This window comes from Dromiciops gliroides, chromosome 1 (genome assembly GCF_019393635.1).
Source record: "Dromiciops gliroides isolate mDroGli1 chromosome 1, mDroGli1.pri, whole genome shotgun sequence".
Taxonomy (NCBI): Eukaryota; Metazoa; Chordata; class Mammalia; order Microbiotheria; family Microbiotheriidae; genus Dromiciops; species Dromiciops gliroides.
This window is the reverse complement of record NC_057861.1, coordinates 263,073,667-263,090,483: the sequence shown is the minus strand read 5'-3', so window position 1 is coordinate 263,090,483 and position 16,817 is coordinate 263,073,667. Positions and strand designations below refer to the sequence as shown.

General features: G+C 37.7%; 1 protein-coding gene across 1 annotated transcript in view; it reads right to left on the bottom strand.

The window, feature by feature from the left end:
* Nucleotides 1–16,817, bottom strand: part of RP1 (RP1 axonemal microtubule associated) — a 715,393-nt gene that overhangs the window by 533,944 nt on the left and 164,632 nt on the right. Inside the window, exon 17 of the mRNA XM_043976222.1 lies at nucleotides 7,149–7,326. Coding sequence (XP_043832157.1) covers nucleotides 7,149–7,326 — 178 coding nt within the window. The remainder of the gene's footprint in view (nucleotides 1–7,148; nucleotides 7,327–16,817) is intronic.

Here is a 16,817-nt window from a genome sequence, read left to right as displayed (position 1 = left end):
GGCATCTTTTGTCCTTTGCCAGGCTGGTCCTTAGATAACAGCCCACTACTGAGTCAACATTCAAAGCCCTTCCCAATAAGTAGTATCAGCCAGAGTTTGCACTCCTCTGGCATAAACGTTAAAAATGGTCTCCATATCATGATGAGATATCTGAGGAAGATGCTATTGTAGGGTATCAAAGACAGCATAAAATACAAGGAACAACACAGCGAAGGACTGGGATATAGCAAAGTGATGATTTGTTTCACTCAAAAGGAGAAGTAGACAGACAGAGGGGCAGACAGACAGACACAGAGACAAAGACAGAAAGACAGAGAGAGACAGATAAAGATTCAATAGGAATATGATAGCTGTCTTCAAGTATTTGAAGAACTGTCACATGGCAAAGGTACAAGACTTGCTCTGTTTGGTCCTAAAAGGCAAAACTAGAAGCAATGGGTGGAATTACAAAGAGGAGTATTTAGGCTTAGAAAAACTGCCCAATAGGCTAACTTGATAACATGGTGGACTTTCCTCCTTGAAGATTTTTGAGGAGGGCTTGGAAGGGTTTGTTGTAGTAAAGTTCTTAGGATTGTAGGTGGTGCTAGATAACCACCTGAGGTCTGTTCTACATCTAAAATTCTATGATTCTTGTTAAGAGGTTAGTGGATACCCCTCTACACAAGCAATTCTGATAGTTATTAGTGCTGAGTACTTCAGAGGCAGGATAACCAGGCAAGTGGCTTGATCCACAGCAGAATCTAGAGAAATAGTGCCTGCCCACTAACCTGATGGCAGAAACTGAGAACAAAGCTTTGGCTAAATATCATCATGCATATGATTGCTATATCAGGTATATCATTGCTTCCCCTCATAAGAAGAGTCGGAGATCCATCCTTAAGACTGCAGTCTAAGTAGCCTAGTCCTAAATTCTATTCCCATAAGTAATTATCACCTAGTTAGTAAACAAAATAACTCATACCAAATCTGACTCTTTCTGCCTTCCCAGAAATGTAATTGGGCTATTGGAGACCCCCTGAGGGGAGCAGGGTTAGCAAGGAAAAGGACTAGAAAAGTACATGTTCCCTTTTCCAATGTCTAAGATTCAAAGCCAGTTTTGGGTAGGGGGAGGGACAACAAAATCAATTATCCAGGTGGAAAAGGCAGCCAATGTAAGATAAGATCCCAGTTGGGCAATATATAAGCTTGATTTTAGGTGGCATTCTGGGATATGACTTGTTTAACAGATACTTTGCCCAGGCAGAGCAATACGAAATTCTGTTTTTACTTGAGAGTAGACAGTATTAGAATGGAAGAACTAGCCAACCATGACATTGCTGAAAGAACACTGCAATTTTCCTCTCATGAGATCTTTAAAAATGGGATAGACTTTCATCTTTCAGTGATTGTTTAAGGTTGGGAAGACTTTAAAAGTAAAGGGGCGGGTTCAAATGATAGCTTAGAATCCAAAGGGTAAAAGCAACTGTTGGTTTAATATTTCAGCTGAAAGGGTGTGTATACCCCAAAATATAAAGATCTCTTTACTTATAAGGATAAACCAGGACCCAAAGTGCTAGGCAGTTGTGTTCTTTAGAGGTGATGTCCCAGAAAAATTTCAAAATTACCAAAAAAAGGAAGATTAAGTTGGTCTGTCTTAATAATGATTTTTTGTGTGTGTGTTTTCTTTTTTGTTTTTTTAGTGAGGCAATTGGGATTAAGTGACTTGCCTAGGGTCACACAGCTAGTAAGTGTTAAGTGTCTGAGGCCGGATTTGAACTCAGGTACTACTGACTCCAGGGCCGGTCCCCAATAATGATTTTTTAAAGTTATAAAACTCCTCTTAAGTTTGCCTTGCTTCACAAAGGGTAGAGATTAGGATATTAAGAGACTTCAAAAGCATATTATAGGGAGCAGCTAAGTGGTGCAGTGGATAGAGTACGAGCATGAGATTCAGGAGAACCTGAGTTCAAATCCAGCCTCAGACACTTGACACTTACTAGCTGTGTGACCCTGGGCAAGTCACTTTACCCTCACTGCCCTGCAAAAAAAAGCAGCGCATTATATATGTTATTATTAAAGGAACTAAGATATTTAATCTAACCAAAACAAGACTTGGCTGTCTTCATATAAGTCAAGGATAGGAAGGATAAGACTCCTCAGAGGACAAAGCAAGAGCAGTGGATGGCAACTGCAGAGACACATATGTTGACTTTGTAGAGCTTCTGAACACTTAGAGCTGTCCAAACTTGGAAGGGACAGCACTGGAACTAATAAGCTTGAAGTTTTTCAGGGAAGCTATAGAGGAGAGTCCTTGCTATGGGATGGGTTGTCATAGATGGCCTCTGAGATACTTCCATCTCTGAGATTCTATAATTCTATAACATATTCAATAGTATCAAGAACCAAAATAACAGATTCACAGAATGACGGAATTGAAGAATTGAAAGAGACTTCAGTAACCTTCTAGTTCTACCTATACATGAAAGGAATCACTGCAATAATGATGGATAGTCCAGCATCTATTTGAAGACTTCTAAGGAGAAGACCCGAAAGATGAAAAAACTCTACTTCAGCAGTTATTCAATTTGTCCTTTGTTTCATACAAGTATCAGCTACTAGTCTCCATTCTTGTGTCACTTTTCTCAGCACTTTGTGCATAGGGGACACTAGGTTCTTGAAGGCTAGCTTAACAAAATATAAACTCTGGCAGGTCCTGCCAAACTGGAAAGGTTTTATGTATAAACCCAGGAATGGACTGTATGATGGTGATCCACAGACAGTTATGGTTCATTTTTATTTTATATCTCAATAACATAGAACAGTGCCTGGCACATAGGACAGGCTTAATAAATGCTTGATGACTGAACCAAACTAGCTAAGTTTGAAGACCCTCCTCAGTAAAAAAGGAAGAGCTTCATGAGTAAAACAAGGTTGAATTGGTTTGGCCCCAGAAATTCTCAAAGACCCAGTACTAAGTTATAAAGTTATTGTGATCTGTGTTGGTGGAATATTATCCATGATGATGAAATTATATATTTTTGAAGTATTGAAGCAACAATTAGTTTTTAAAAAACCTCAGTTTCTACAATATTAATACCTGAAAGGTAATTTTTGCCTATATACATTTTTTTAAAAAATTCAAACACCATTGTACCATGCACCAAAGAAATGATATTACATGATACCAGAACAAGCAAAACTGCAACTGATGCAAATAGAAATGGAAAGATATATTATGAGTGCATGCAGGCTATAGTTTATTAGTATTGATGACTGTAAGAAAGATGCTGAAAATACATCACCAAGGACATGTATGACCAGATTGGGCAGTGACCTGGTCAAGAGTAGCAAGATTTAGATAACAAATAGAAATTCCACATGTTGATTTGGTATCTACAACATCAACATATGGAAAGAACCAAAGAATGGCCTCCAATGCAATGGGTAAAGCCCCTCTGGAAGAGTTAAAGAAAGATACGGATGAGAATCATAAAGATGAGAGGATAGGTTAGAATCTTCATCAATGGAGAGAGTACCTGAACCAATGAGATCACTGATACACTGAAATAAATAATACATCTAATTAATAACCAGTGATTTGTGGATGAAAATGTTCTATTTGAACTGATTAGTAAATTAATGCTATACAGAGAAATAGGTTCTAGGTTAGTTCTTTTTTTTTTTAGTGAGGCAATTGGGGTTAAGTGACTTGGCCAGGGTCACACAGCTAGTAAGTGTTAAGGGTCTGATGCCAGATTTGAACTCAGGTACTCCTGACTCCAGGGCCGGTGCTCTATCCACTGCGCCACCTAGCTGCCCCTAGGTTAGTTCTTAACCGATTAACTGGGTTAGTTCTTAACCTGTGATCAGTGAATTTGGGATTTTAAAAAAATATATATTTTGATAACTAAATATTAACAAAACTAGTTTCCTTTGTAATTCCATACATTTTATTTTATGCACTTAAAAACATTATTCGGAGAAGTCTATAGATCTCACCAGACTTCCAAAACAGCCTATGAAATAAAAAAAGGCTAAGAACCTATGTGGTTGGGGCAGCTAGGTGGTACAGTGGATAAAGCACAGACCCTGGATTCAAGAGGACTTGAGTTCAAATCCGGCCTCAGACACTTGATACTAGCTGTGTGACTTGGGACAAGTCACTTAACTCCCATGCCCCACCCCCAAAAGAACCTATGTGTCACTATGGCCCACCTTCAACTCCCAAATTCTGTGATTCTGTGATGTCAGTCAAATAGTCTCTCAATTCTATCCAGGCTTGTAGAATATGAATCTCAAAAGGATTCCTGCCTCTCCCTTTTTGTCTCTACCAATAATTCTATTAATCTGTATAGATTTCATTAAAGGGCATGAGGACTTTTGTCACTAGAGATGGGCAATAAGAATACTCTCAATATAGAATCTGAGCCTATCATGGAAAAAAGACCATTTGAGCCTCAGGGAGCCAATTGGTGGCATATAACACAGATCAAACCAAGATTCAACTACTGCTACTTCATACATCAGGCAGATACTTTAAGGCATCAAATTCCTTTCTCATCTGGATGACAACAGCACCAACAGTCATTCTGGCTTCTTCACACCCCCTCATAACTCCTTGAATGAGTTCAGGCTTCCCCACACACACACACACACACACACCTTCTATTCCTATCCCCAGGAAACCAGGATGACAAGGATTAACTGAGGAGAACATTTGCTAGAAAGCTGGACTCATCTATCTCAGTGCTAAGAAGCTCACCCACACTCCAAACCTTCAGCTCTAAAATTGGAAGATGTGTTTGAGTTGGTGACAAGTTCAATCTGTCTTATAGCAAATCCATGTTTGTGAAAACAAAACAACAATTTTTTTCTTATTTTCTTGGAGATTAAATTACCTAACTACATCATAAATTCCTACTATTCAGAATTGTCAATCAGAGTTCTGATGGAAATATAGATGTTAGTCATTAAGAGGATTCTAATCATCTTTTCAAAACAATTTAGTAATGATTTTTAAGTGCATTTGGTAACTGAGATAGAGAGGATAGTTCAGGTTATATAGCCAAGGCTAGTAAGTATGAAATGTGTATGCATCAATTATAATTACCTCTCACTATAACCTCTTACATGGTGTCTATGTCTCAGAAATGCATTATTTGGCCAGAGGAAGGAAATGAAATGAATGTATACATACATTTCCTTGCCTGCAAAATATATTTTGTCCCTTATTTCTGAAATTTTTTATTTAATGAGTTCCCCAAAGGACAAGGGTAAAAAATGTGAAAATATTTTGATGTCTACAGAAGAAACTTATTTTGAAATGTGAAACTTAAATTTCTTTTCCATGTTGTATATATAGTGACTGTCTTCCAACTCCTCCAAATGGATATTTTAAAATCTCTTAAATAATGAAAAAAGAAATCTATCTACCCATTGCTCCACAAACTAAAGCATCTGATTCAAGGTTGGGACTTTGGAAGAGAAAGGAGGCAATTTTGGGAAGTAAGATCCTTTTGGATAGGAATTGAGTAGACCCTTCATCCTTTGTTCATTAATTGATTGAAGTAAATAGCTAGATATGCTGATAGTGTTGAAGAACGGGATTTGGTTTTCTGGAACATGGCTTAAGATACCAGAATAATAGACTCCTTTCAAGTAGTGATTGTGGCACAGAGGATAGAGTACTGGGCCTGGTATCAAGAAAAACTGAGTTCAAATCCAGTCTCTGACACTTAACTAGCTGTGTGATCCTGGGAAAGTCACTTAAGCTTGTTTGCCTCAGTTTCCTCATCTGTAAAATGAACTGGAGAAGGAAATGGTAAACCACTTTAGTATCTTTGTCAAGAAAACCCTAATGGAGTCACAAAGATTCATACATGACTGAAAATGGCACCATTCTTTGTACATGAGTCCCAGGACCTAGCACAGTACAAGACACAGAATAGGCCTTAATAAACACTTGCTCATTGATTGAAGTAAATAGCTAGGCCTATTGATGACACTGAAAACTAAGATTTGGTCTTCTAGACTGCCATATGATACCAAAATGAACTACTCTTGTATGGCAATAGACTCCTTCTCTGACAGTTGGAAGAATGAAAAGACTATGTTTGCCCTGAGACTTTTTGGTCTTGTCTAGAGGGGTTTAAAATGTAACAGAGTGGGGGCAGCTAGGTGGCACATTGGATAGAGCACCAGCACAGTGGATAGGGAACTGGCCCTGGAGTCAGGAGGACCTGAGTTCAAATCTGGCCTCAGACACTTAACATTAGCTGTGTGACCTTGGGCAAATCACTTAACCCCAAATGCCTCACACACAAAAAATGTAACTGAGTGGGAAGAGGAAATTCCTTGATAAAAATGAAATAATACATCTGGAAGGTCATTATCCCCAATAGCTAGGTAAAAACCAGGAATCCCTTCAATCACAAACCACAATTACAACCATTAGTCAAGGCCAATAGAAAATGTCATTTCCTCTTATTTCAGATCTCCACAGTCAATGTAATCTCATGCTCTTTCCCTTCACATTTTTATTATATCCCAATATCTAGTATCATAGTATACACTCCACCTTGTACTTTAGTTATCTGTGTATTGGGGGCAACTAATTAGCATAGTGGATTGAATGTTAAGCCTAGAATCAAGAAGACCTGAGTTTAAATCTGAGCAAATCAATAAACCTCTGATACTTACTAACTATATGACCCTGGGCAAGTCACTAAAACTGTTTGCCTCAGTTTCCTCAACTATAAAATAGAGGGAATAATAGCAACTACTTGGCAAGGTAATTGTGAGGCTCAAATAAGGTAATAATTGTAAAGTGCTTGGCACAGTACCTAGCCCTGTAAGTGCTCTATAAATATTAGCATTTATCATCATCATTATCATCTCCCTGACTAAATTATGAGCTTCTTGAGGGTAAGGATTATTCATTTTATTTCCCTTTAATTCCAAGCACAGTGCTTTTATACATGGTAAATACATAACAAATATACAATATTGAATTTAATGTGGATTCACTACATAAAGAAAAAAAACTCAGCAGAATAGACTTATTTTATCCTAAATATAATTACATGCTTTGGTATTTCACAATACAATTTGTCATACATATTAAAAAGTTTAAGTTTGTTGTTGTTGTTGTTTTTTAATTATCAACATACATTGGATGACTTGTGGATAGAAGAAAACACTTGTGTCTTTAGTATAAAGAACTGGCTTCGTCTGACCATCTGGCATGAGTCCAATGAACAGGCCTCTGCTTTTCACAGATTCCAGACTTATGGATCCATTTTCCAAGTTCTTCTGAATTTTAAAATGACAGTCATCATCTCCTGTGCCCTAAGGACAACACAATACAATTTCATACATGTAAATCTCACAGTGGGGAGAAAGAAATTTAAGTTAGATCTAACTGGCCATTTTCTCAAGTGTGACATTTTCTTGAGCCTTCATTACAAACCAAAACATCTCCTATTCTACATGTTCCTCTATTGGTTCTTCATTTAGAAGATATAGAATTCAAATACCCTGCTGCAAAGCAAAACCACATGTTACTCAGAGTTGACTCTGAATGATCCTTTAATGCTTCAAGTCCCAGAGGAGCATAAATTCAGGTGGGATTTCCATTAGGATGGACCTTATCCCAGAAGTACCTATTTTTTGGACAAGTATACAGAAGGATAAAAAGACAAACTTTTCATATGGGAAAAATAATTCAATAGGACATTGATAAAAGTAGAAAAGAAATTCATTCTTCCTGCAAAAGTATTTGTACCTTTTCAAGTCAATTGAGTATAAATTTTGTGTACCATCATCACTCCTATAATGTGTTTACTGTTTCCCTTACTACGACCCTTAAAGTTGGATTTAATACTTTTTTCCTATTCTTTTTAATCAATACTCATTATTTCCAGGATGAATGGGGACCAGTTGGTATAGTGATAAGAAGAAAAAAAAATTGGGTAATGTAATTGTAAAGGTCATGAAAGAGCTTACATGTCCTGCTTCTAATCAGTGAGATCTTGTAGAAGAATTCCCTGATGATTTGTGCATTACTACAGCCCTTTCCCCTGCAATACTTATGCTTCTTTTCCCTGAGTCATCATCACTACCATCATTTATGGTTCTAATCGTTGCTACCATAAAAACATTGCTATGAATATATGCATGTGTATTCACATATACACATATACATGCACATGTATATATATATGCATTGTGTCTGTGTATATACATGTGTAGACGTGTATGTATATACATATGTGTGTATATGTATGTGTATGTATACACATACACAAACACATAACCTATCTTTACATCTTTGACCTTCTTGGGAGATATGCCAAATAATGGATTGCTTAATTAGATTTTACTTTCTAACCCTTTAAAAAAGGTAGACACATCTGGTCCCAAAGCTGAGAAGAGCAGAGTTCAAATCACACCTATGCTCCATACTGGCCATGTGACCCTGAGCAAGTCACTTAATTTTTCCACACTCTAGGAAACTAAGACTGGAAGTTGCAGAGGAGGTGCTGACCTACATTGATTGGGGGAGTTTGCTCCCCTAAAAGTTCCCTGTAGCCACGAAATCATAGATCTAGTACCTATCTCTAGGCTTATTAATAATTGTTTCATTCTTGCGTTGTGAAGACCAGATTCAAAGTCTATAAGTACAAAACAAGTTGGAAAGTTAAGGCAATTTCTGAATATTTCAAGGAAAAAAAATACAAAGAAATTCTATCCTAACCATGGTTGTCTGCACAAACCATTGGACTTGAATAAAATCAGGATTTTAAAAAACTGAATGCAGTAAAACATTGCTTTTTATCAAGAGATCAAGTAATCTGCTTCACTGGATGCTTTAATTTTTGACCAGTTGTTCTGAGCTTATATAGACCTAACCCATGTGAATGTTTTGCATCAAAGTTATTTTTGGTCGACATTATCAGAAATATTTTTTTTGGCTCTTTGCATGTACAGAAAGACATTTGCATTTTGCACGTGTGGGCAGAGCCAGAAAAAGAGTGTGACCAGTGCTGAGCAGAGTGGGAGAATCATTTCCCAGTTCCTATAAAATGATCCTTTTTATTTATTGCATGGATCGTGTTTTATTCCTTTTTTTTCTTTGAAATGGAAATGCAATATTGATGACTCACATGTCATTTTCTCCTTAAAACCCCAACATTTTTCTTTTGTGTTATTGCTTAACCAGTTCTTTTCCACAGTGTATCTTTGAGACTGTTTTCTCAAAAATAAACAACCTCTTTTGGAAGTCCGTCCATTTAAGTGATCTATTTCTACATCACAGACATTTCATAGAAACAGAAATAGGAATTATAAAATTGCCATCACTTAGCTTTAATGATTTTTTTGTAATTATATGAATTTTAATGTGGCACCTTGCACATACTATACTCCTAGCTATCTACAGTGAATAGAGCACTGAGCCTGGAGTCTGGAAGACCTGAGTTCAAATTCGACCTCAGACACTTAAATTATATTCACACACTAGCTGTGACTCAGAGTCAGACCTGACTAAAAATGACTCAACAACAACAAAAGCTACCTATACCTCAGGTATTTATCTCCCTTAAACAGTTTTTTTTTTTAATTTCTTTCAGAATAGGAATATTTCCACAATTCTTCTCCTAATAAAATCTAAGCTTCTTTAATACTGGCACTTTCATTTTTGTCTTTGCATTCATAGGACCTAGCACAGTAACTGGTACATAGTAGGTATTTAATTAATGCTTTCTGTGAAACTGAATACAAGAAAATTATTGTGAATGAATTAGATGAGTATGTTTTCATTCAGTCATTTGTTTTTTGTTTTTGTTTTTGTTTTTGCAGGGCAATGGGGCTTAAGTGACTTGCCCAAGGTCACACAGCTAGTAAGTGTCAAGTGTCTGAGCCCGGATTTGAACTCAGGAACTCCTGAATCCAGGGCCGGTGCTTTATCCACTGTGCCACCTAGGCACCCCTTCATTCAGTCATTTGGCAACCATCTACTAAGTATCTATCAAATCTAAGGGACCATGCATGGCTGGTGGCATAGACAAATAAATAAGGTCTTTTCTTCAAGGACTTATACCATGGATTCAAATAACTCTAATGTAAAATTGGAAAGAGAAATACCAACAACTAGTTATGAGAATTCAAAAAAGAGAAAGATTACTTCTTTTGGGAGGAATCAGAAAAGACTTCATATAGAAAGAAGAGATTGGTAGATTATCAACAGAAGCATATGGGGGTAGGGGAGGCAAACAGGAAAAGAAGCTATTTGTATAATGGTTGTTGTGAAGAAAGCATTTTGTAAACTGTGAAGCATTATTTAAATGTCAGGTTTGTGGGGGTTTGTTGTTATTGCTATTAGATGAGGGATGGTAGCTTGTGATTTCAACTGAATGGGGAACTCCTTGTGGGGAAACTACCTTTACCAAAGCAAGTATTCCTAACCAAAACCAAACCAAACCTTTACCAAAAGCAAACAATCCCTAATTCATCTGCAACTTATAGTCTTATAGAGTAGACTGGGCACAGAGGTAACATTTGCTCAATCAAAAGACAGTGTATGTAAGAGGCAGGATTTGAAGCCAAATCTTTCTGATTCCATGGTTGGTTCTTTATCTACTATACTATACTGTTTCTCATATTATCGTTAGTAATAATACTCATTAATTAATAATAATAACTGGGGTTTCTATAGTACTTTAATGTTTCCAAAATGTTTCACATATATCATCTCATTTGATCTTTATAACAACACTGGAAGGTAGGTACTATTATTAATCTCCATTTTACATTTAAGGAAACTAAGGCAGTCAGAGGTTAAGTGCTTTGCCCAGATTCACATAGCTAAGTGTGAGACAGGATTTGAACTCAATTCTTCATGACTCCAGGTCCAGCACTCTATCCACTCACTATTTCTTTTTTTTTTTTTTTTAAGTGAGGCAATTGGGGTTAAGTGATTTGCCCCGGATCACACAGCTAGTAAGTGTTAAGTGTCTGAGGTCAGATTTGAACTCAGGTACTCCTGACTCCAGGGCCGGTGCTCTATCTACTGCGCCACCTAGCTGCCCCTCACTCACTGTTTCTTAACCCATCCCCTCCCCAATATCTATTTGCCAAAGCCTGTGGATTTCACCTCAATATCTCTTCCATATGTCCTTTTCTCTCTTTTAACACTGCCATTGCTCCGATGCAGGCCCTCATAACTCCATGCTGTTCTATTCCATTAGCCTACTGGTGGGTCTGCCTGTCTCAAGTCTCTCTCCACTCCAATTCCTCCTCCATTCAGCTGCTAAAGTGATTTTCCTGCAGTGCAGGTCTGATCATGCCATCCCCTTTTTAATAAGTTCCAGTGATGTTGCTTCGTATACAGGAGCACACATAATATCCTCTGCTTGGCATTCAAAGCCCTTCATAACCTAGTCCCCTCCTACCTTTCCAGTGGGGCAGCTAGGTGGTACAGTGGACAGAGTGGATAAATCTGGTGTCAGATACTTACTGGCTGTGTGACCCTGAGAAAGTCACTTAACCCTGTTTAACTCAGTTCCTCATCTGTAAAATGAGCTGGAGAAGGGAATGACAAACCACTTCATTATCTTTACCAAGAAAACCCCAAATGGGACCAAGAAGAGTCAGACATAACTGAAAAGACTGAACAACACTAACAACAAACCTTCCAGTCTTCTTAAACCTTGCTTCCTTCCATTGACACTGACCTCCTGGCTGTTTGACAAACAAGACCCTCCATCTCTAGGCTCCAGCAATTATATCTTACTGTCTCTCGTGCCTGGAATACACTCCTTCCTCCATGTTGACTACTGACCTTCCTGGCTTCTGTGCTGTACATTCACCTTTCCCCAATCCCTCTTAATACCAGTGTTTTCCCTCTATTAATTATTTCCTTTTTATCCTATATATAACTTGCTTGGCATATGTCTGTCCACATGTTGTCTCTCTAATTAGATTGTAAACTCCTTGAGGATAGAGACTGTCTATTGCCTCTCTTTGAATCCTAAGTGCTTAGCCACATGCCTGACACATAGTTCCTATTATTATTGTTTTTGTTGTTAATGCACCCCTTAGTTGCTTTAAAAAGCTAGTTATAATAACAACAACAACAACTTTATTCCTACAAGGATGTCAATAATATGAGCCAGCATTATGATTCTGAAATATAGCAATAAACAAATAGAAAAACGAACAAACAAATAAATAAATAAATTAGTGAGTGAATGAATAAATAAGTGAATACATGAATGAATAAATAAACAAATAAATAAATGGATAGATAGAAAGATAGATAGATAGACAGATAGATACATTGATCAATAGATCTAGCAGCACGGATACTTTGTAATTAAGCAGGATCTACAAGAAACATTAAAGCTTCCCATATGGAACTGAAAGAAGGCTCTGAAACTAATGAATGCTGAGGAGGTTACTTATATCATTGTATAACCATAGCTTCCTGAAACCAAATTGACAAGGAGGGTTATGGTGGTCCTTAGGTATTCCTCAATAAAGAATTATGCTTTCACACAGTACAATTATTATTAAAATTATCTTTTATTTGGTGCTAGGAAAATGACTGAGTGGGAAGTCAATGACTTCACCACTGGGGAGGAGAGCTTAGAAACATTCTTCTCCTAGAACAGAGGGAGGCAAAAGCTTTTATACTGGGTAGATGGGGTGTCCACTTGAAAACTGGAAAGTACCCTTTTGGGAGGTGTTGGGAAAAGCTTGGATGCTTGTCATATTTCTGTGAGTCACCTAATCTCTGTCTCCTAACTCTAGTCATGTAGTAGCCACACCTAATTGACTTTCCTGCTATAGAATTTTGTCTCCCCTTTTGTTCTTAGGTATGTCTGTCCTGATATCTAATTGGTCAATCTAAACTTTAATAAACCCTTGATTCCTAGATATATCTGTCCTGTTATCTGGTCATCTTTGGTTTTGCTTCTCATAGGAAAGACTTCTTCTGATTTATCCTAAGCCCCATGTCAAAATGATTCCTCTGACTGTAGATTATTTTGAAGCATGCAATGTGGCCTGTGGAAAGAGTTGTGGCTGTGTTAGATTAATTGAATTCAGGCTTCTTGAGAAGCTAGATATTGCAACTATAGAGCATTAAACCTGTAATACGGAAGTCCTGAGTTCAAATCTAGCCTAGGCAAGTCACCTAACCTCCCTGTCCATCAGGTTCCTCATCTTTAAAATTGGGATAACAATAGCACCTACCTCTCAGGGTTGTTGTGATAATGAAAAGAAATAACTTTTGTCAAGTGTTTTGAAAACCTCAAATTGGTATTTAAATGCTAGCTAGCTATGTGTTTGCACCCCCAGGCCCCAGACAATATATTTATCTAGTGATAAACTGAAAGTCCATTAAAAGTAGTAGTTGGGGTTCAGAAATGGGTTGAGGGACAATGACTGTCATCAGGAATCCTGAAGAAAACATATAGGAGGTCATAGAATGTGGCCCTTGTGCCCCACTCCAGAATGATTATTCCCCATAAATCAATGTGTTTACAGTCCTGCAAAATGCTCTCTCTCACCTCCACACTAAGCCTGGTTTCTTCCTAGTTTTATTTGCGCATTACAAGCTAAGGGAAAAACTCTATTGGAGATAGGTTAAGACAATACAGATGGGGGGCAGCTAGGTGGCACAGTGGATAAAGCACTGGCCCTGGAGTCAGGAGGACCTGAGTTCAAATTCGGCCTCAAACACTTGACACTTACTAGCTATGTGACCCTGGGCAAGTCACTTAACCCTCATTGCCCTGCAAAAAAATATAGACAATACAGATGAAAGAAGTATGTTGCTCTGGAATCCCTAGGATACATTGGAACACCACTGAATTAAAATACCGTGCTCCCCACTGCAAGCCCACCCATGAAATATGGAGTTTATAAGGTACTTACATGGGGAAAGGGAATTGCAAAGATAAAATGTCATGATGACCAACATACCTAATGCCCCTACTTTGCCAGGAATGTCAGTTTCTACTCAGTGTCCTCCATGAGCACTAAGTTGCATGTGCCCTGATGATCCAGGACAGAAAAGATGTAATTTTGCTTGAACTGATGTGATGAATCAGGAATCATATTAAAGTGGTATTAATCCTACACAACTATGGCTTTCAAGGCTTAGTAATCAGTAGAGAAATGCTGTTCCCCACTTTTATGCATACAGCTAGGATTCTGGAAGAAGATACTTGTGGGCAAAATAAACCCTAATATGGATTTTTAAAATTTTTATTTTATTTTTAATTCATGGAATGAAACAAACATTTCCATAACATGGTATAATAATAATAATAATAATAATAATAATAGTAAAGATTGCACATGAAAATGAAAATGTATTATGTGCAACTTGCTAGTCCTTTTAAATATATAATAAAGTTTCATCCAAATTTATTTTTTTTCTTCCCTTCCCTCCACCCTTGGGATAGCTACCATAAGGCACAAATAAAGATATATATGTGTATTTATGTGTATGTGTGTGTGCGTAAAATTATTTTATACATACTTCTATTAATCAGTTTTTTCTCTGAACGCAGATAGTGTTTTTCTTCATATGTCCTTTAAAGTTAATTTGGGTATTTATAATAGTCAGAATGACTTATTTTCTCAAACCCTAGTATAGATTGAACTCTAGGAATTTCTATAGGAACTGACTTTCAAGTTCAGATGTGAGATAAATGGATTAAATTATAGCTTAAACTGGTGTAATAAGGGTAATTTACAATTATATAGGTAATGAATTATAGGGTGATAGAGATTTAGAGCTAAGAGAGATATTAGAAGCCATCAAGTTCAACTCCCTCATTCTATATAAAAGGGATGGAGAGGTTAAGTGACTTCCCCTGGATCTCACAGCTTTTAAGAATCTTGAGGCAGAATTAGAACTCAAATCCGTTATTCCAACCCTCTTCTAATGGGTTTAAAGGACCCATTCTCTATATGGTTGAAGATATCATGGATATATTGATTTTTCTAACATAGCATAGCGCTCCTAGCTATGAGCAGAAGTTGGCTATAGCCGATGATATCTAGATGAAGTTCTCAAAGCAGCAGAGTGATTGAAAGGCTAGTTACCAAGTGGTCAAGGTGACTAAACCATACTGTTTTGGTCATTTTCAAGTTCTTCTCTAGGATTTTGTACTATATGAGTGTTTCCTTGTGAGATCTGACATACTCCAGCAGAGGCTCAGTTTCATTCATGTAAGGCCTAAATCCCAAGGATCAATATCTTCTACTTCTATGACAATGGTCTTGTGACAAATGGCAGTTGTTCTTACAATGAATGTAAAGTTGTCCAAGCCTTGGAATCTCTTAAAAAGGGCTTCAGACTGTCTAGTAACCAGAAAGTAGTTCTAGTGCCAGGAAGGAGCCAGATAGGGGGCAGTTATAGATGGAATTCACTGGGGACTCACCTGATACCTGACACAATAGTTATTAGCAGTATGTCCACAATACAGGCAATCTACCTTTGGACACATGCATTTCAGAGAAAATAGGAGGTCAAAATGACTACTGAAAGGACCCTGGAATGAATGGGTGCCTGAATCAGAGAAAGGGAAATCATAAATGAGTGTTTAAGATTCTATCCTGAGACATTGATAGATGAGTTTTGATGAAGGCAAGGTCAATTACACTTGGTCCAGCACTTCTCAAAGTCAACAAACTCTTTTTGGACAGGGTCAGCCAATATGGCCTTGTTGCATTCCAGACTATAGGACAATAGGCAGAAGGTGCTTGCATACTTAAGCTAGCCCACAAAACCACCAAGTTGCATAGCTAGCAGCTTTCTTCCATCAGAGGTCCAGTGTTTTCTTATGAAGTCTGCAAAATAGCCCTGTAGAGGATCATCCAGACTGACATATGAGATGATGACTGGGCACATGAGAAAACTTAATTTTAAAGATAGTTGGGGGGGCAGCTTGGTGGCATGGTAAATAGAGCACCAGCTCTGGATTCAGGAGGACCTGAGTTCAAATCCTGCCTCAGACACTTAACACTTACTAGCTGTGTGACCCTGGGCAAGTCACTTAACCCCAATTGCCTCACTAAAAAAAAAGATACTTGTGCCAGTTTATATCCATATACATAACTTCATTAAAGATAGTTGGGAAGGAATAAATAGGATGGCCAGAGAACCTCAAACAATTATAGCTGCTTCAGGAAGGGAGGGGATAGTGGTCCTTGTTGTTGTTATCATCCACTGGTATTTGATTTTTTCATTGCCCCATTTGGGGTCTTCTTGGCAGAGACTCTGGAGTGTCATTTTATATTCCAGATGAGGAAACTGAGGCAAAGCAGGTTAAGAGACTTGCCCAGGGTCACACAGCTAGTAAGTGTATAAGACCAGATTTGAACTCACAAGGATCAATCTTGCTGACTCTAGGCCCAGAATTCTATACACGGAACCACCTAGCTATACAGTTCTTTACTCTTCCTTCAATTTTTTCTGGCAGCATGGTGGTAATAAGAACCAGTTAGTTGGCTAGCTGGAGAGGATATCTGTGCCTAATTGGTCTCTTCAGAAATAAGTAACGCTTTCCAAGTTGATAGGGCAAGTTTCTTTGTTTTGAATGGTTTATCTTACTCTAGAGGGGTACATTATCCTCACATGGGGTAACATTTTTATGGCACTGATTGAGAAGCCAGAAAGTGATTAAATTACCCAGAAATTATGTCCCTTGAACCTGTTTAAACACCACATATCAATCTATCATCCTTATGGCTATGGTGGAGAAATACCATTTGAAACAGCAGGTTCAGGGCAACTAGGTGGTTCAGCGGATAAAGCACCAGCC